Genomic DNA, 21,051 nt, shown 5'->3' with positions numbered 1-21,051 from the left:
TTCCCTCAAAACTGTTGAAGATTGTAACTAGTGTTGGTCTTCGTAATTGTATTTCAGTCATAATGAAATATATTTGTCAAAAGAAAGAAAGAAAAAAAAATATTGTTAAAGAAATTGACTTATTAAAGCATGGATTTCATGCTTGCGTCAATTTTTTTGGTCAAAGCCTCCATTGAAGGCTTCTAGGGTTTATGTCAAGTGTCCTTGTCCATGTCATATTGTAAAAGACCCTTCTTGGTCTCTATTTGTCAAAGAAGAAATTTATTTTATTGTAAAATAGGTCAATTAGGCCTCCTCCACCAATTCGACCTCAAACTGGACAAGTCAGCCTAAACAGAGGGGCAGAAACTCCTATATAAAGGCAGTGACTCGACCTCATTTGTCACTCACACTCAAAAGTTTGATCTGCAACTTCTCAAACCAGAAAAAATGTGAATTTCAAGGAAAGAAGAGGAAAGGGCTAGCGAAGAAGAAGATCTCTCTCAAGCATAAGAAGTCGAAATCCTCTCTCTCTCTCTCTCACACGTGTGAAGCTATGAAGCTATTGGAGGGGCCGAAAACTGCAGAGCTAAAGTTGGGCCAAAATTTTGTAGCTGGGCGTCGAAATTCTGTAGCTAGGAAGTCGAATTTCTGAATTGTTGTCGGGTTGAAGTTGCTGGAAAAAAGGAGATTACTAAATCATCTTGGAAGGTTGACTTGGTGGACGAGGAAGGTCTATTGGTCTAAGGTCTTGGTCTATCTCATTTTGAATCTACTGAAGGAAGAGTTTTTGATTGGGATTTCCCCTATATAGGGGTCTTAGCCCTGGCTGAGTGCCTACATCTGGTGTCCTTGATCTCACATTTTTATTTTGATGATTGCTTGATGAGAAGAAGATAAAAGAAGAACATAAAGAAGTTAATAAGAACAGAAGAATATCACAAGTAATTATCAATATAAGAAAATCTTTCTGCCCTTCCGATTTTCTAACAAAAACCACCTCAAAAGCCACAAAAACCATGTTCAGTGAGTCTGGTTGGCCTAGCAGTGAGCCGACTAGTTTATAGGAAAATCGATCGGCTCCATCATAAACTGACTGGTTTATGCCCGATTTGACCAAAAAATTGGCAAGGGAAGCTAACCGGGTGTTTCTACCAGTATGGTGGCCTTTGCTAATGGACCGAACGATTTGACCGATTTACAATTCGAATCGGTCGGTTTTGAATACTATGATTGGAGTTAGGGTTGACCTTTTGAGCTTTTAATATATATGCTATGTATATTGATAAGCGGGTATTTTGGGAACAATTTTCTAGTGTTCAGTCTCTCAAAAACGATCATGTCATAATTTGAGGGTATCTAAAATTTGTTTTAAAGCAAAGTGAAGTCTGGGGAGAATCCAGTCGAACGAAACCCTTGTCAAAACTTTTACACGATAAACTAAAGGAGTTGAGACTCTATGACCTAGAGACCGTGCCCACTTGGAGAAATTTTGGAGTAAAGAGGAAAGGTGTCTCTAAGAGACTCAATAGATTCCTTTTACCAGACACTGATGGAGAATGTGGAAAAATTTAGAACCTAGAATGAGGCACATGTTGTTCATCCATAAATTGGTAAAAATGTGAGCAAAAGCCTCTTGCTCCATTCAGATTCAATTCTAATTGGTCGCAAGTTGAGGAATTCTCAAGAATTATTGAGAAAGTGACGGAAGTTTGATTCTCAAGTGGAAGGATCTACAATGTTTCAATTCTTCTCAAGTCTCTAAAGGGCTAGGAAGGCAACAGTGAAGTGTTTAAGAGAAAAGTATCACACCTCCCAAAATGATATTACTAAAGTGAAAAAATACATGAATTATTAGACAAAGTCTCAACTAGAATATTCAATGAGGAAGAGAACACGGAGTTAAAGAACCTTGAAGAAAACAAGATAAACCTACTAAAGTGGGAGGACGACACATGGAGGCTTGTGAGCATAGTTGTCTAGTTATCCTAAGGGGGTGAAAATACCAAGTTATTTCAGAAATATGCAAAAGAAAGGAAAACTATAAAACACAATTTAGGATGTGTCAAGATTAATGGAAGCAAAGCCTCATCCTTCCAGGAAATAGCAAATATAGGGGTCAACTTCCTTAGCAAACTTTACAAATATCCTAAGAAAGACATCATTGCAAAAGTGATCAAGTTGGCCAAGTTCTTTCCTACGTTTGTAAACCAAGAAGAAAATGAAGAGTTGGAGGTGCACATAACTGCTTAAGTACTTAAAAAAAATTGTCCCCTTCAAAAGGATAAGAATCTAGCCCTCAATGGATAGTCAATTAATTTTTTTCAATGTTTCAATGAATGACTAGAAGATGATATCCTTGTTTTGGTGAAGTCAAGAAAATCAAGTAAAGCATTGAGAGTATTTGAATCTAGTTTTCTAGTGTTAATGCGAACAAAGGACAACCTACATTCATTTGATGAGTTTCGACCAATATCTCTATGCAACTCAATATAAAAAAAGTTATTATATATAACATTATTTCTCAAGTTATTCATAGAATGTTAAAAGCAATCCCTTCAAATGTTATGTATTTAAAATAGTTTAGATTTCTGGAGGGAAGACAAATACATGACATAGTTAGTATGGCACGTGAGAGATTACACTCAATAAAGACAAAGAAAATCCCATCCATGGTTATCAACATTGATTTCTAGCTTCATTTGATGAATTTCAACCAATATCCCCATGCAACTCAACATACATCATTTCTGAAGTTATTAGTAGAAGGTTAAAAGCAATCATTTCAAAAGTTATATGTTTAAAGTCATTCATATTTTTGGAGGGAAGACAAATAAAAGACACTATTGGTATCATACAAGAGGGATTACACTCAATAAAGACCTAGAAAACACCCTCTCTGGTTGTCAAAATTGATTTATCAACAAGTTATGATACAGTAAACAGACTATTTCTTAAACTTGTACACATGGGCTTTAGACTCCCTTTCATTAATTAGATTGAAGGTTGCTTAAATTCTTCCTCATTTGCAATACTAATAAATGGCTCAACAATCCAACTTTTTAAGCCCACTTGGGGTGTTATCACTCTGTAATTTCTGAGGTTTCTAGAGAAATTACAAAGGTAACCACAAAACCACTTTGGAAGTTGGGATCTAGCCCTGCCAACTTCAGAGAGGGATCTCTCTGTCAGATTTAGATTTGTTTGGTTTCGGATATTAGGCTAGTTATAAAAGTTCAAGGTTTGGTTTATGAATTGGTTTGAATTGTATGGTTGATTGATGTCTAGATTACCATTGGGCTATGGAGTCTGTGACTTAAAAGATGGATCTGTTTCAGTATTTTGTAGATAGATTTCACAGGGCAAGGCAGCCAAACTAATTGGATTCTTTAATTTTAAATGAAGTGAATAAGAAGAAGAGAAAGGATTTCCATTAAGTAAAGAGCAATTAAGAATTCATTTACTTAATATCAGTCGAAAACATTAAAATTATTCAAAGCCAGAATTAGAGTGTACATCAAAACAAATTTTGTTCTTCAACTTTCTATGGAATAATTCAAATTATGAAAACACATGAGTATGGTAAACAAAGAATAATAAACACATAAAACGATAGATGCACTTCACCAACAATTTGACACAAGAATCCTGTGAAAGAGCTTTCTGTATTATTGATAAGTCCACTGAAGCTCGAAAATGTACAATAGCTTTCTCAGATGTAAAAACCAACCCTTCATACTTCGAAATGAGAAGTGTTTATAAGTTTATTTACAAAATATCCTGTCATAACCGATCAAGATGTAATTTAAGAATTTCTAAACTAATTATATCTCTAATTTACAAAAATATAGGAAAACTTGAACTGCTTGGATTGCTGGCACTATTTTTGTGGAGACTGTTGTTGATTTGGCCCTTGACTTTTGTTGCGTTGTTTGTCTTGCTGCTGAAGAAGAATTGACTTTTTACTCAAGTAACTCGCATAATTTTTCCCACCTGTCTTCACTTGGGATTGACAATTTGAGTAACTTCCTGTAAATTTCATCTACCTCTGTATATTTGGCAAAGGTGGGCTTAGTGATAAAAATGTATTTGATTTCATGTTGGATGTCTAAATCAAATTCCAATGCCTCTAAGAAGGCTTTCCTTGTTATACTCCCATGTATTCCTACAAATTTGGCACTGTCTCTGGCAATGGCCATCAATTTTTGGCTATAATCGGGCAATGTCATTAATTTGTCATTCAACACCAGCAAACCTGGAAGTCCCTTTTGACTGAGGACCTCAAACTTGTTGAAGAATCTTTGGACACCATTCTCCAGAACTTGACACTTTTTCTCCAACTGCAACATAAGATTTCTCTTGGTCAATACTTTCTTGATTTCTAATATGGTCTCGGTTCTGTCTTCTATTTCCAGTTCTTCCAACTCGTATCTATTTTTAGAATTTAGAAATTTGATGAGGTTTGTGGCTTCAGTTGGCTTGTCCCCCAGCATTTCCCTAATTTCTTGAATGGCTCCTCTGGATTTCTGAATCAACTCATTCTGCTCAAAAATAATATGTATTAATGGCCAGATCTCTGTCATTGATTTGTTGATATCTATCCATATATTCTCCTTAGCCTGAGCTAAGGTATGAGCCATGGCAAATTCCTTTTCCAATTGTTGTATCCTTTGCATCAGTCTCTAGGATTTTTGTACCTCTGTCAATTGAGAATTCTCAATTCTCTCTTTCTATTCTTATAGAGTCCTCACCTGTCCTTGTAGTTTCTTGATTTCCTCCCCTTGTAAAGACATGTCTTCCATGGCTTTTACCAGTTTACTTGAGTCATCTAAAGTTGGTGCAGGGGGTGTTGTAGATGTAGAAACTCCTACTGTAGTTGTTGTAGCCGTTGCTACTATAGTTGATGTAGAAGCTCCTGTTTGCACTATTGTTGCAAGAGGTACTGCATCAAGTGGGATTATAGCTAGTTGTGCATTCTGTTCTTTCTCCTTGATTAGCTTGTCCATTTCTGCTTCCATGTCCCTTATCTGTGCATTTTGCTCCATAATTAATCTGAGCATGTCTTCTTTTTGGCTCTCTGTCTCCCTCACTTCTTTTGCTTATGGATCCTCGGTTGCTGACATTTTCAACTGTTTTCTGAGTGTTGTTATGTCAGCATTCTTCTTCTTAACTATTTCTTTTGCTGCCTTAACATTGCTTGGGTCATATCCTATCTTAATGACCAAGTCTTCCAAGGATTTTATCTTATTATCTTTTGCTAAAGAAGAAGCCTTTTCAAGTTTTAATTGGGATTGAATATTAGTAAGGGATACCTGCAATTTGGAAGCAATCATTGCAGTACTTGTCAATGTAGAATAGATCATCTCCCCAGTCTGCCTGTGCATGTCCATCTGATCAATAGGATGGACATCCTTTGCATCAAACTCAAATGTAGTTTGCTTGTAATCTGCTGCAGATTTAGGGTGGAGGACCTGTGCCTGCAAGAATGCCATCTACATTCTTCCTTTCTCGGTGTCGAAGGCTGACAAGAGCTTATGTTGGGTAGAGGAAGTTTGTTTCCGAAATTGATCATAAGTGTTGACTTTGAGAAGCTCATTTCTACGTTTTATCTCCTTATACTTGTCAAAGATGCTTGTTTCCATTTGACCTTGGATTAATTCTGATGTCTGAGCTGTATCTGGATTCTCCTGTGAGACTGAAGAGAATGGAGATCCTGTAAAGATGTTATCCCTTATTGGAAAAGGTTGACCCTTGAGTACTATAGGAGCTTGCCCTACTCCTTTTAAAAAATTTATCTTAGGATTTGTCCTTGCTTTCTTGGTGTAAATTTTGAATTCTTTGGCTGAAACCTCTGTGACTGAAGGAGAGTCTTCTTCCTATGGCCTTTTCTCTGCTTTTTCCCGAGGTGTGGGAGTTTGTGAAGTAGCAGTAGACAACAGTTGCTCCTCTGCTTCCTGTAGAGTATTTTCTTCCCACTCATCTTGGTTCATGTATTTCTCGATTTCAGGCCTCTGAGTGTGAACATATGGAGTGGTTTTTTGTTCCACTCTTAGTTTAGAGATCATACCAAATGGGTCATATGACCAAGTGAAGCTCAAGGGAAAATTCATTTGTTTTAGGAGGATATCTGCCTCCTCTCCTGTTGTCCTATTGTTGCAAATAAATGGTCCTATCTGAGCCTTTATTTTGAATTGTGATTTCTTCTTAGCTGACACAAAATGGACCTCATCTGAGTATATCATTTTCCTGATGTATTCTAAAGCAAAAATTCTCATTGGGAGATACCTAGGCAGTTTATAAGGTGGCAGCTCACACCCATACACTCTTATTTCGGTGTAATTATGGTATAAATACCAATCGTCTGTTCTGACTTGCTCACTTAGGTGTAAAATCTTCTGAATCTCTGCACTGACCCTAGGTTTTATCTCACTGCTCAACAAACATGTAGTTGGATGAATAAATTGATCAATAAAGTCTTTGAAGTTGTATTCTTCTGAATTCCTTCTTGGCATGGAAGTCCAAAAAATGATTGAGTGTGGCTCCCCCTGTTCATTCAGCTTTTGTACTGCAAATGGGAACTTGTCTACTTGATAAAATAGAAACATATACACAAGAATAGAGGCATATTTGAACATTCCTTCAGTTTGAAGCTTAAGGAATTGTTCATGAATGTTGTCAACAAGGAACTGGCTAAAATTGAAAATTACTGAGGGCTTTTCTTCAGTGGAGAAAATGGACAGAAAACCTAAAATAGGTTCATCTACCCATTCATCTGAATAATACCCCAGCAAACATGAGAGTATGGAAATGATTTGCTTAGCTTTGTCTGGAAAAATGGAGGAGGGATATGGTGGATTCTTTTTTGGGAGTTGGACATCTTCAGGTAGGAAGATTTTGAAAATCTTGGATCTCTGGGAAAAGGTCAACTTCTGATATAATTCATTCAAGGCTTCCACTGAGAAAGGAATAGTGGAATCATTCTGAGGGATCTACAACATTTGGTTAATTGACTGAGGGGTGATTGTGAATAGAATTTCACCATTGTGGGCCACAATGGCTCTCTAGTTTGGCAAGTAACAAGCTTGGCATTTGAGGACAAATTCGGGGAAGTGATGGGTTTGGGGAAACATGTAGAGGGGTAAATTGGATTCCCAGAGGCCAATTTCATCGCTCTGGTCAAGGAAGATGTCTTTGAGCTAGTTGTGTAATTCGAATAAATCAAATTCACACTTCGGCTCTGAGATTTTATAGTCTATGTCAGCTAGGGGGATGTGATCAAGGTCAACTGATGGGGGAATCATAGGATTTTCATTATTAACATTGGTTTTGCTCTTGGGAGCCATATTGGGAATTTTGAAGGAATTTGGAAAAAGCTAAAGAGTTGTGCAATTTACTCAAGAAAAGCTAAAAAGTTGTGCAATTTACTCGGGAAAAGTTTGACAATGGAGGTTGGCGACGATGGTGAAGTTGGTGCTACTGCGCCCTGGTTTTCTACTCAATGTCGGGACAATTTTCATGTATTGATTGAGATTGAGAAAATACAAATTAACATCTACGGGATCAGATTTAGCAGAGGATGTAACAGGGATGGATAACAAGCCTTTTATGGTTGAGGAATCGTCTGTTGAGGACGTAGGACCGTTGGCGGGTTTAACGATAATTCAGGGGAAGATTTAATGCACAACAAGTAGGGGAAACGATCGGACAAGTGTCGCAGAGGGATTAGTGGTGTAGGCGCGGGGAACCGTTGGTGGGAAAGAGAGAGTTAAGCAATTTTGGGGGGGAGGGTGGTATACGGTATTGAGAAGGGGGTGTGAAAGAACGAGAGGGTGACACATAAGGTGGGGTCGGGGTGAGTGAAACCACCTTTTCGGACCCCCCATTGCGGATCATTGATTACCATCGTAAAGGACACGTAGCTTAGATCGGGCCCGCCATTTATCCGCTAAATGACAAAACATATTGTCGTTTTGCACTTTTGTTTATAGGCGCCAAAAGTTAAGACACAACCTATATCGCTTTAAAGCATGAATAATGCAATTTTAATGTTTTTCATCCTAATTTTTGAAAGCAAGGCCTATCTTCTACAAACCAAGGGTGAATTTAAATGTGCAAACCCTTCTTATTTTCCTTTGAAGGAGAGATTTATCCTAATCTAAGTTCTAACCTACAAACTTAAATTATTAATCCAGCTTAAACAATTGGATCAATTTCTTCACCTATCTACCTAATTTTAACCAAGTTTAAACAGTTTGGTTAAATTATTCTCTAGTCTAACAACAGAAATTCAAATGTGTTTGACCATGATTATACTGTATGATTCAAACAAAGATCTGTGACTGTGTCATTTAAAAAAAACTGCACACAATTCCTAATTTATTTTTCAAAACAAAACTATTTTTCTCCTAGTGGCATTTGAATTTGCATCACTTTCACTCTTTTTTCTTTTCATGGGGTTCTTTTCATCTTTTTTTTTATTCTTTTATTCTATTTTTCTTTTTATATACCCTCTTTTCATTTTTTATTTTTATTTATATTTTTTTCTTTTTGGAAATCATTTGCAACATGCAATATTATTTACAATTTGATATACTGAAAAAAAATATTCAATCATCATTTGATCCTATGAATCATATGACCCTAACAGGGAGCTCAAGCAAGGCTGCCCCATGTCTCCCCTACTATTTTTGTTTGTGCATAAAGACCTGAGCAAAATCTTTAACACCTATAAAAGAAATGGAAAATTGAAGGTACAAGGTGGAAGAGGGCTATATATATCTCATCTCCTATTTGTAGAAGATGTATTTCTCTTTAGAGCAAGGTCTATGAGAGAGGCAAGGCACTTAAAGGAGGCCCTTGATATATTTAGTATAACAACTAGAATGGAGGACAATGTGACAAAATCAAGCATCATTTATTTATCTCTTTCCTCAAGATAGATGACAATCAAATGAGAGGAATCAGTCAGATCCTACCCTTTTCGAGTTCAATAAAGGACTTATAAATTTGAGTTTCTCTTTAAAACCAATGGCTATGGATCTAAGGACTGGCACTGGTTATATGAAAAAATGGAGAAAAGGGTATCAAGTGGTGCATCATTAGGAAGATGGACACTAATAAGATCCTTCCTCGAAGCCACTCCAATCCATTAGCACTCAATAGTTTGGGTATACAAGTAAAATTAGAAGGAAATTTTTTAATTTTCTATTGAAGGACAAAATCAGAAAAGGTGATCCCATTGGTAAAATGGCAAAGGATGCCAAAGACAAAAGCAGCATCTACTGCTTTGGAGAGGGCCTTGTAGCTACAAGTAAAATTACAAGGAAATGTTTTAATTTTCTATTGAAGGACAAAATCAGAAAGGTGATCCCATTGGTAAAATGGCAAAGGATGCCAAAGACAAAAGCAGAATCTATTGCTTTGGAGAGGCCCTTGTAGCTGCATGCCTATAGAAATTGTTGAAAACACTTGGGCCATTGTAGAATGCTATACCCTTCATATACATTCGGCCTCTCAACATGCAGGATTGGACCAGATATAGAACCAAATCATGTTCGCATTCCTCCATAATGTGGAAAGCCTTAGTATTAGGCTTCCCCTAGAGGAAAATTGGCTAGTTTGGAATATAGGGAATGCAACAATGTTAGAGTTGGAAATAAGCCCTAGATTGAAAGTGATGGAAATTATAAACTGAATGGTGATCTAATTGAGAAGCTAAGTCAACAAGGAATAGTACAGCTAACAGATGTTGCAATTCAAGATAGAGGTAATTTAAGACATTATGGACGAAAGGAAGCTGGGACGCTTGAATTGGATTGTCAGGATTCTAATCATTAGAATGCTTAGGTTAAAATATTGAAGAAAAATTATATATTTTATGAAAGACGAGAATGATGCCTTAGTATGGTCATGGAATCCTTCCAGAGAATACACTGCATGTTTAGGTCATAAGGACATGTTTCTTACTCAGGAGTTCGGAGTAGAATGGTGGTCAAAGCCTTTATGTAAAATCAAGGCTCCAATAACATTTAGATCACTGATGTGGCTGGCTCTAAATAGCAATATCTACTTGGGAGGTACTTCAAAAGAGATCCTGGCAAGGACCAGGTCCTCTTATGTTATGTAGAAAAGATGAACTGAACATCAATCATTTATTGATGGACTGCCCATTTACAAAGGAGCCATTGAAGAAAGTTTTTCTCTAACAAGGGGGATAGGTAAATGGGAAGGCCTTTCCTTGGTGGAAGCTCCAAAAGATGGAGGGAAAACTCAATATTGGTGAATCATAAAGCTCTTCCCTGCATTGTCTCTTGGTCAATCTAGATCACAAGATATGACATTCATTTCAGGATAAATGTTGCACTCCCCTGGAAATGTTTAAAAAATCAAGTATATTTGTGAGGATGTACATGATCTGATGCAGAAGGCACAAAAGAAATCAAACCTCCTGTAATTGACAAATCCAAAGCTGGGAATTATTCAATGGAACCAGCCAAGGGAACCCAGCCCTCGTGGAGCAGGAATTCTGTATCTCAATGAAAGATACTACTTCACCTTTAAACATCAAGCAGTGAAACAAATAATTGGGCAGAGCTTCATGCACTTCTAAATCTGCTGAAGGTAGCTGTGGAAAAAGGTCTTATCCAGATTGCAGGTGTTTGGGGACTCCAATCTCATGATAGAATGGGTCCATGGATCCTTCAATCTACAAAACATCTCTGAAGCCCCTCCTTGATCAGATATTGGCAGTGGCACCAGAGTTTGAAGATATTTCTTTTCCACATGTAAGAAGATAGTTCAATAGAGTTGTCAGTGAGCTCTTTAAGCAGGGTGTGTTGGATTGTTGAAAATATCATTTCGGGAAATATATTACCGATGAACCAGAAAGAAACTTCTCAAAAATATCAAGGAAAATATTTGCAATTATCAGAAGATATCAATAAGAATAAACATAGACCTGAATAATTGTGAAAATATCAGACAAACCAGCAACCTTATTCGCAACACTGGTTGGGACAGCAATGTATGCTTCAGACTGAGGATCATAGGAAGGTGGAGGAGCCTTTTCATATGCCTGAATTCAATACCTCCTTGTCAGCTCTCAAGCGACCTAAAAATCCAAAATTGCACTGTTTATGGTAATAGGAGGAAATGATGAAGAGGATATCTTAATCCTTAAGAAATCTTGCAGTATTTCAATTTTTGAGAGTCAGTTTCGAGGCACAGCACACTTATTTTTGTTGTAATTTTTGTTAACCAGTAATATGATGCCCATACATGGACTGTAACTAGATGCAACATTAAATGCATGCCTAGGATTAGCATAGACTGTCTATGGACTTTTTTTCCCTTTTTATGAGGTGTATACAAACCTTCAAAATGTAGTTTTTTTTCTCTTTTTGTAACTGAAAGTTCGAATTTCTCCATTGGACAAAAATATTACTTAGAAACATCTTATTTTTTTTCTTAGCATAACGAGTTACTAATACATGCTGACATTAATGGTCATTATCATCCATCCTCAAAATTATGTCCCCCACTCAAGAGTTCTTTTCTAACTCCACCTGTATGTAGTGTTTAGTAACTCCCACCCGTAAGTGTCACTCATCAAGAGTTGAGTTGTAACTCATATTTTCTTAAGAAAATTGGGATCACTAGCCATAAAATGGCTCTTAGACATTAGAGTAGGGATTTTTTGTTAAGAGTGTTATTGCAGGTAGTGTGGATGAGACACTCTGAGACAAGAGTAGCCTGCAAACTGCCTGGACTTCAGCCTGAATTGGCATTCATACCTTCTCAGGAAAGTTTTAGACAATATGAGCAGAGGTTTTGGAGCATTTGTCGGTTGCTACTAGTAGCTACTCTTGGTTTTTCTTCTGTTGTTAGCGTTATAGAATCTGCTAACAAATCTACTAAAACTGCTGGAGTTTCTATCATTTAATGTTGAAACTGATGTTGCTGGCATTAAAGATTAATACTCTTGTTTTTCATTTCTGTTGTTTGCTGCTGAAAGTGTCCATCACTTTCAGGCTTTATAAAAATTGATGCCAAGTTTTGGCTCATAAAAATAAATCATATCGAGGACAGGAACAGTAAATCCACTTAGGGATATGGAAACATGGGGTTCAACTCCAAGGCCTCATTTAATTTTGATTAATATGTTTGGCCCCTTGAACTAGGTATGTTGGCCCTTGATAATACCAACTCAATCCTTAATGACTGAGAGTGGGAATTTGAAGTTACATGGGACAAAGAGTGGCTGCCATGAATGGGCTTTCATGTGGATCATCAACACCACAAACTGGAAACTCCTTGGGAGCCTGGAAGAGACAGTACATCACATGCCTTCATAATTTCCTACTGAAGGTCTGAAAATTCTGTGTATCTCAGGATTTCTGTTTGTTTTGGTCTGGGCCTGAATTTCGAGAATATGGCAGAGCAAAGGATAAAGAGGACAAAGGAGAGTTTCGGCCATGACTGAATTATCATCAGGAAAGGACCCTTTCCTGCAATTGATGAGAGTGGACAGCACACTTTATTGAAAAATGTAACTAGTGTCAGTCTTCATAATGTAATGTAAAACAATCATTGTTATATTTATTATATTCATTATTATATTTATTTTTGGTCAAAGAATGTTCTTCATGCATATAGAGTCAAAAAGAAATTATTGAGTCATGTCCCATTTGGACATTTGTAAGAAAAAGAATTTTGAATTTTATTGAGTCAAAGTCCACCAAAAATTGCCAAGTCAGCCCCCTCCATGGGAACAAGTCGGCCTGGGCCTCCAAGAGCCACCTAATCGACCACCTGGACAGATATATATAAAAGATAGTTTGATCACTTTGAGGGACACTCAATCATCATCATATACATCTTCTGCACCCAAAGAAAGAATAATAGACCAAGAAGAAGGAAAGAAAGAGCTCGCACATGTGGAAGAATTTCAGTGAGAGAAGACCGAATTTCAAACCATGTTGCAGGCCCGTGGAAATTCTGCAACTGCTAATATGAACAATCTAAAACTAATTTCTTTTCATATAGACACAGAAATTCTCTACTTATTTTGCAGCAGAATAGGAACAGAAATAAATGCACAGTCACACAATATCAAAAACACAATTTTCCTAGGGAACCCAACTAGGAAAATGCTCTGCTTGTTCGAGAATCTTATTGAAGAAGAATGAGCAATAGATCTCTTACAATACAAAATAGTTTCAAGAGAGAATCCAATGATCTCCCTACTTGAACTAAGCTTGAAACCCCTGCAAGACCCCCAATCCGTATGCCTTCTTGCCTTGCCTAGATGAAGCTCCGAAATCCTTGCGCAAATCCTAGGAAATAAGCCTCCATTTCCTAGCGCATGGGCTGCTTCTATTTATTAGGAATTAGCCCCTATTTTCTAGCACATTCCCAAGGCAATTCTTCTTTCTTCAATACTCGCACAAGTTCCTATTGGACGTTCTTTCCCTCACAAGATCACAAACTCATGCTCAAGAATGAATACAATTGTGCCTTCGTTCCTCCTTATAAAACAATTCGAATGGCTAAATCTGGCAAATTATATTTTAGGAAATTGATTTGTGATTGATCGAGTTAACCGAGTTGAACTAACTCATGCAACTCGTCTCATCTCAATTCTAGAACTTGAGATTCAGTCACTTGTCCTTTTCCCAAATAAAATCGCACAAGAAGACAAGAAACTCGGCCTTCCACTTTAGTGCATTAGTTAACTGCTTCATAACTCGTCCTAACTTTTATTAACTCATCCTAAATTGTAGGAACTTGTCCTAATTTGTAGGAACTTATCCTAAATCTTAGGAATTCATCCTAACTTACAGGAATCAGCTCCTAACTTATAGGAATTCAAGCATGCTAAGGAAGAACTTGTTGAGGTCCCTTAGATTAAGGCACAAATCAAGGAACCTTTATCGCTACTATTTTCAACACTCCCTCTTAGCGAGGAAGGTGTTTTTGGAAGAACCTCGTCCACCTAGATCTGTCTCCAACACTACCACATTCCCACTATTGCAGTTGCTCCCTCTGAACTAGAAGACTTCCCTGCTTTCTTCTGTGGAGCCTAATCTGAAGACTTTTTCTTTTCCACCATGTTCTGCAAGTCCATCACTTCAATCATAAGTGCCATGTACCCTGTGTACCTCTGTGGCTGAGTCTTTTGGCTGAAAGTGAAACTAGAAGATTCTACTCTCTTTTGCATTTTGTCCCGCAAGATCTTTGGTGATTGCTTCTTTCATCTTCTAGATTCTTGCCTTCTACTACAAATAATTATCGTTATGCTATGGTCTGCCATGTGCTTGTCTATTATGTGAAGCCTCCTTTCTCCATGCATGGCTCATCATCCTTTGCAAAAATATTATGAGCGTGCCTGTTCCCTTTCTCTCTTTAGATGAGAGAACAAATCTCCATTTTGACATAGATCTGATGGATGCCAAGTAAACCAACAAAACAGACTAAACATGTTGACTTAGAGAGCTACCGATAGGACAAGGAATCAAGCAGCTCAATAATCCTTCTCATAGGGCCTAGGCAGAGATTTGTTTCCTTTTGCTTGGGCCATCAATGACAACAATGACAACATCTCAACATGAACTAGGTATCCATGGAAGCATACCCCAAGTATCCACTAGCATGATCCTCTAATTACTATGGTGTTAGCACTTTTAAGAACTAAATAGTTGATGTCATTCTACATGGCACGTCCAAGAATGCTTACAATGTTATTCTCAAAATGTGTGTTGTTATGCAATGTTCACAAGGGATTAATAGGACCAAGACCGAAGTAGCCTATCGATCCCCATAGGCTATAGTCTTAGATAAAGGGGAAAATCCTAAAATTCCCAATGTTTGGGCAACAGGGGGTAAGTTTTAGGGCAGTTGGTGCAAAAAATCCCAAAGTTGGGGTTTACCATGAGCCCCTCTTAATTGGTTAAGGAGAAAAATCCCCTCAAAAACATTTATAAATACAAGAGGATTAGAATCATTTGAGGAATCATTGAATTGGATCATTTTGTCCCTATTTTCTTTGAGCCTGAGGCTCTGAGGATTTTAAGACCCCATTTCTCCTTGGACTAGTTTCAATGGAGGTGATACCACCCTACCTAGTCACCCTTCTCTTGTTCTGACACAGGGCATTGAAACAGTCTTGGTTTGGTTTAAAGGCTTGAATATTTTATCTTTGTCCTGGCTCAACATATTCTTTGGAACAAATTCATGTCTAGCCATTTCTGGCAACTAAAAGGAAGTTCTGTGAAGCAAGTGTGGAAGTCTCGTTGTGTATGTTCCTGAGGCAGGTGTCCATCATATAACTCGAAATTAGGCAGCGAAATTCTGAGGGCTTCCTGTGGTCAGCTAGACAATAGATCTGGTAACAGCGACAGAGCTAGGGTAGCAAGAAGCTCAAGTTCCTAATGCTAGAAGAGCGCAGACTTTCCAGACAGCAAATACCAAAACGACCATTCTTATAAAAACCCTTCTAAATCCCCCCCAAAGCTGACATTTGTGGCACAGTGAATTGTTTTGTGGTAGCAACGCACGATATTGCATAAGAGACAGAAAGCAAATTTACCCTAGGCACACGAGACTATTTAAAGATGAACGGGCCAATTTCATCGTGACTAAGGTTCGAAAGCAGCAATTCAACCAAAAGCACAATGCATCCTAGGCACAATCATGGCCACACTATATTGAAGCAGATCTGTGGCATCCTTAATCCGCTAGTGTGGGACAAGCACCTATGAAATTGATCCCGCAGCAATTAAGTTTTCCCTTGCGACTACCCACGGGACTTGAATCCAATACAGTAATTTCAAAACCGCACAATAGATAGGAAGCTAGCATAATAACATTTGAATTAGATTGTAGAGTTTAGTGACTATTGAATGTTGGTTTACTTGATTTGCCAATTGTAAAATCGGTATTGTACATGGGAATTTAATTGGTTGAATATATTCATTGTTTATTGGGCAAACAGGCTTAAATAATTGTGATCTAGTTGAAGAATTTGGTCACTGTGGAAAATCTTTATATCCATGTATGCATAAAAGGATAACCATTGTTGTTATATATTCATTGATGTTACATAGTCTTCCGAATTTATTGAGAAAACCCTAGTCAGAGAAGAACCCTAAGGGCAAAATTACCCTAGGATATTACATGTTATAATTTGTATTACTTGAATCATATTCTCCTCCCTTAATTAAGGTTTCAAGATTTGTAGATAACTTGCCCATTATGGAATGTCACTTCCAATGGTTGAGAATACATTTTAAAGCTTCACTTCTTCCCTGAAATTCTCTCTTGACTTATTCACAAATGGCAAGAAATATACAACATTGAGCACTAATTGGCACATCTATCCCTCAAATTTCAAATTGAAGTATTGGAAAGAGAGACATGACTAATGGCACTAAAGGATAAAATCACACTCAACATAGGCAATCTATATTTGCACAAAGTTGCACATTCTACAACCTAATATGGTGTAGATTTGTAGCATGGGTAACACTGATGTCAACATGCATCAATCAAATATAACAATAATAATAAAAAAATTTAAAAAAAAACAAGCCATATATACTAGCCTAGATCCATCTTAATCGCAAACATATCAAGCACCAAGAAGGATCAAATCCCTCAAAGTTAAGACAGATTTCTTATTGGCACTTGATAGATACAAAGTTGAGATGGATATAGGTTGGTATATATATATATATATATATATATATATATATATATATATATATATATATATATATATATATATATATATATATATATTTGGTAAGGAACTAGTAGCAATGTCACTTTGGATTTTTCTAGACAACCTATGGAGAAGGAGCTTAGTAGAAAAGTACATCACCTCTTGTACCATTTGGATTGCATCAGGAGGCAAAAGCACAGTAGCACACCCAATATGCTTCCAAACAATGGAAGGCGTTAACTCACATGAGGTGGCTATTGATGAAGAGGAGCATCAACATTGGTGGCTTTACGCCTCCAAACTCTACAAAGCACATATTAGATTATGGGGTTTAGACAATGAAATGGTTTGTTCTTATAATAGTTCTAGGTTTTATTTGACAAAGTTGGGGTAAAACAATTTGTAGGAGCCCGATACAACAGATGAGGTTTGGTGGTATCGTAATATGTGGAAAACCAAAGCTCCACTAAAGGGCTTTTTATTTTTCCTAGCTTGTTTTAAAGAAGAAAGTGCTCACCTAGGATAGACTCTCTAGTTGAGAAATAAATCTTGGCCCAAGCTTTGTCTATTATGTAGAAATGATGCATCTACTCCTAGATTGTTCCTATTTGAAGCAAAGTTTGGCGTGACATTGAGCTTCATTGGATGTGGACCATCTTTGAGACAAGGACTCATTGGGAGATTGTTATTGTGGTTTTTTCGTTAATAAATAGGCAACTTAAGGATTTTAGAGCACTTCCCATCTTGGGTACATGGTGAATCTAGATGGCATGTAATGCCAATCTCTTTGAGGACAATCATACTCTAGCTTTTAAAGTCTGTATGCAATTTTAAAATTAGCTATGGGAAGGAATATTTTTTGTCTACAAGTATTTGGTGATTTAGAGTTGGCAATTAATTGGATGAACAACAGGGCCAAATCAATATCAACAAGAGATGGCTTGGGGATATTTCAACAATGCCTGTCAATGTATCACACAAACTAGCAACTTGGGCTTTGCACTTCACCTCACAAATAACCATTATTTTGTTGGCAAAGACAACTTGGGGCAAGGAACAAATAACCAAGAGGACATTAAAGCTCTTTATGCAATTTTAAAATTTGATATGGGAAGGAAAATATTTTTATCTACAAATATTTGGTGATTCAGAGATGACAGTTGATTGGATGAACAACATTGCAAGTTCACAACCTAGGCCTTCGAAAGATTGCTCAACAACATAAAGATATCTCTAAATAGTTTCAATGGATTAGTTTCACTCATGTTTATAGTAAAGTCAATACTTTTGTTGACACTTTATCAAAAGAGGCATTGCATTTAGCCTTGAACACCTATGTTTTCAAGGAATTTATTGGTGGGCAATTAATAGCGAGCATTGAATGTAGTATTGATGAATTGTAATGGACAACCTTGATAGGCTTAAGTTGATCGAGGTTTCTGAATGTATATGGTTCTAGTAGTGAACAATAGATGCAAGTCACTTTTTGTGGATGCACTTGGCACCTAAGGAATGTACTTTCAATTTTTACAGTTATATATATATTTTCAACCCACAAGCATTTTGAATATTTGCCTTTAATGTTATTTTAGTGCCATCTCATTTTTCTGTTCATCCATATTGGAAGCAACATGAATTGGTTTGTAACTATAAAGCAGGACCTTTGATGCACCAGGAAAATAAAACAAAATAAATCGATATAGTGCATCCTTTCAACAGTTAATTCCATCATTGCACAAACAATGCCACAAACTACACAATGTTGAATATACAGTGAATACAATGAGTATCAACAACCATGTGAAATGTTAAGTTTTCAAAAGATCAATGTCAGATTCCAAAAGAATCACACTCTTGGCAGCATTCTCCAATGAGCAGAATTCCTGATATAGAGCTGTGTAAATCTCATCTCTTCACAACATTCCTCGATAAGCAGAATTCCTAATATAAAGCTGTATAAATCTCATGTTCCATTTTTTATGGTGTTCCATAGATACTGTTTGGTTCTTCCAAGGACAATGATAAAAGTTTGTTTTCATTTTATTTTGTTTATGGTATAAACCTGTGGCTCCAGTGTTATGGACCTTGGGGCAGGGAGGACGGGTTAAAAAATCTATTTACTATAGTGCTCCAAAGCTGCATTTCCCATATTTTCATAAAAAAATGCCACGGAGCACAGACTGTTGATTATACAGTGAATATCAGCCCATATAATGTACTGTTCCAGAGCTGAAGTTCCCATATTTGGATACAAAAATTGCACAATACGCATAATGCTGATTATATACTGAATACAGTGAATATCAACCCAATGTGACATGTTAAATTGTCTTAAGATCAAATGTCAGATCTCGAAATAATCACTCTCTTCACTGCATTCCTCAATATGCCAGGATCTCTAACCTGGGGCAGAAACATGCAATTTCTGAAGTTTAAGATCTGAACTTACGGCAGCCCAGATTGAGTATCACTTCAAAAATAGCTACTCATACTAGCAAACCTTAAACAGATGGGCTTCTCTAACAAGAATGCAATGAACAAGATATTAACTCAACTGGATGTTTTCGACCTGAACCAAGGCCAGCCGAGAGTGAAAAGCACTTCAAAATTATTACGGACTGCCAAACTTTAAACAGCTGGCATTTTCTCAAGTAGGAATGCAAGGAACAAGGTAGTTACCTCAACTACAACTGAAGAACCTCAGCTCCAAGTAAGGACAACTTGTCTACAATCAACTAGAAAACATACATATATGCTGCAAAGTTGATATTCATTTATTACTGGGCACCACATTAGACAATGCGGAGCAAGATGGTCCACTAGATTTGAACATTGGTTTACTCATAATAAGTGTCCCCAACTTCTCAGTCATCATAGGGCCATGGAGAAAAAGGGTAAGTGTGATAGAACAAAAGACAGAAGCATAAATACATGAAAGTTCATATCACAGAATTTGAACATTATCATATAGCCATTGAAAACAGGATAAGTATATATGTGTGTCATATCACAAGATTTGAACATTGTTCCCCTCCTAGTAAGCATGCCTGGTTACCATTCATCAATAGGGCAATGGAAGTTCAAATCAAGTTCAAATCAAGCATTACTTGCTATTCAAGCATAGGGAAATGGACATACGCATAAATACATGTGAAAGTTCAAATCAAACATTAAGCGGGCCATGATCTATGATACTATGCCATGCTAGATAGCTTGATTACACAGAAGGTCCACTAGATTTGGACAAACTAAGCCGAGAACCCTGTTGCTACATTTGACTAGGCATTCAAGCCCGCAAGAGAGAGATTGAAATTAATGATAAGAACTTGAAATCTGTTAATGCCCCATACCCATTTGTGAAAATAGCTTACGTTCAGAACCCATTAAAACTTTAAACCAGGCAAACAAACAGCCTGAAAAACAGCAAATTTCACAGCAGTAGACAGAAATTTTCCAATGGCCAAGATGTCTGACCTCGAGACCGCGCATCCGAAGGAGGCGTTGAACATACTCGATCACCTCATTCCGCTTCTGCTCGGACTGCTTAGTTGGCTGTATGCACAGAATGATCTCCGAAGTCCTGAGTTCGGCCTTGGCCCACCGATTGGCGTCAATTGCCGACGGATGAGGGTTAGCTGAAGGGGCAGATTCTTCCGTCAAAATGCCGTTTGGCTGAGGCCAAACTTGGAGATCGCCCATGCAAACCACCTTTGGGTTCTCTGCTATAACAGACCTTCAAATCTTCATCTGAAAAAAAAATCAAACTGCCTCTTCTGAGTCAAACCAGCGTAGCCCCCTATTCGAAGCATAGATGTAAAACCACCGGTTTTCTTCAAATTTCTCGCTGAACTCTGCGAAAAATAAATGGGGAGACAAATATAGAGGTGGTCTGTCTCTTCTCTCTTACCGCTGAGAATGGCGGAGAAGATTAAAAAGCCGGGAAATAACAGAGAGTGAATTCACGTCAACTGCAGGCATTACGATTGGGTAAGTCTGTTTCAACCGATTCTAATGCAATGCTCTCTATCAAATCTTCCTCGGGCTACACAAAAAAAATTCTAAATATATTTTTCATGTATTGTTTTCAACTATTTTATTATTAAATTAATTAAGTTTTTTTTATCGTTTACTGGTTCAAATTTTGTATTTCTTTATTATAAATATTTCTATTGAAACGAAATTGAAGCTGTTTCTTTTTTAACCATTAGTCTTTTTTAACCATTGAAGTTTTAAGTTACTTCACTTTTGAGTTTAAAGAGGCTTGCACTACTGTTTCTCTAGTTGAGAAGGATAAGTTTCCATTACGATGATAAAAGTTTAGTTAGTTTGGCGACATAAATATATTTATGTAT

General features: G+C 37.1%; 1 protein-coding gene across 2 annotated transcripts in view; it reads right to left on the bottom strand.

Annotated features, from left to right (window-relative positions):
* Positions 1–20,736, bottom strand: part of LOC149139306 (uncharacterized) — a 105,797-nt gene extending 85,061 nt beyond the window's left edge. For both annotated transcript variants that reach the window (XM_089452332.1, XM_089452333.1), the window contains exon 1: positions 20,174–20,736. In XM_089452332.1, the coding sequence (XP_089308458.1) occupies positions 20,174–20,398 (225 nt within the window). In that variant the 5' untranslated portion in view covers positions 20,399–20,736. The remainder of the gene's footprint in view (positions 1–20,173) is intronic.
* Between the last annotated feature and the right edge of the window lie 315 nt (positions 20,737–21,051).

The sequence above is a fragment of the Pinus tabuliformis genome, chromosome X (genome assembly GCF_031772625.1).
Source record: "Pinus tabuliformis cultivar Carrire ecotype Pingquan chromosome X, CPIR1, whole genome shotgun sequence".
NCBI lineage: Eukaryota > Viridiplantae > Streptophyta > Pinopsida > Pinales > Pinaceae > Pinus > Pinus tabuliformis.
Note: the sequence above shows the minus strand (reverse complement) of the source record. Positions and strands in the feature narration are given on the sequence as shown.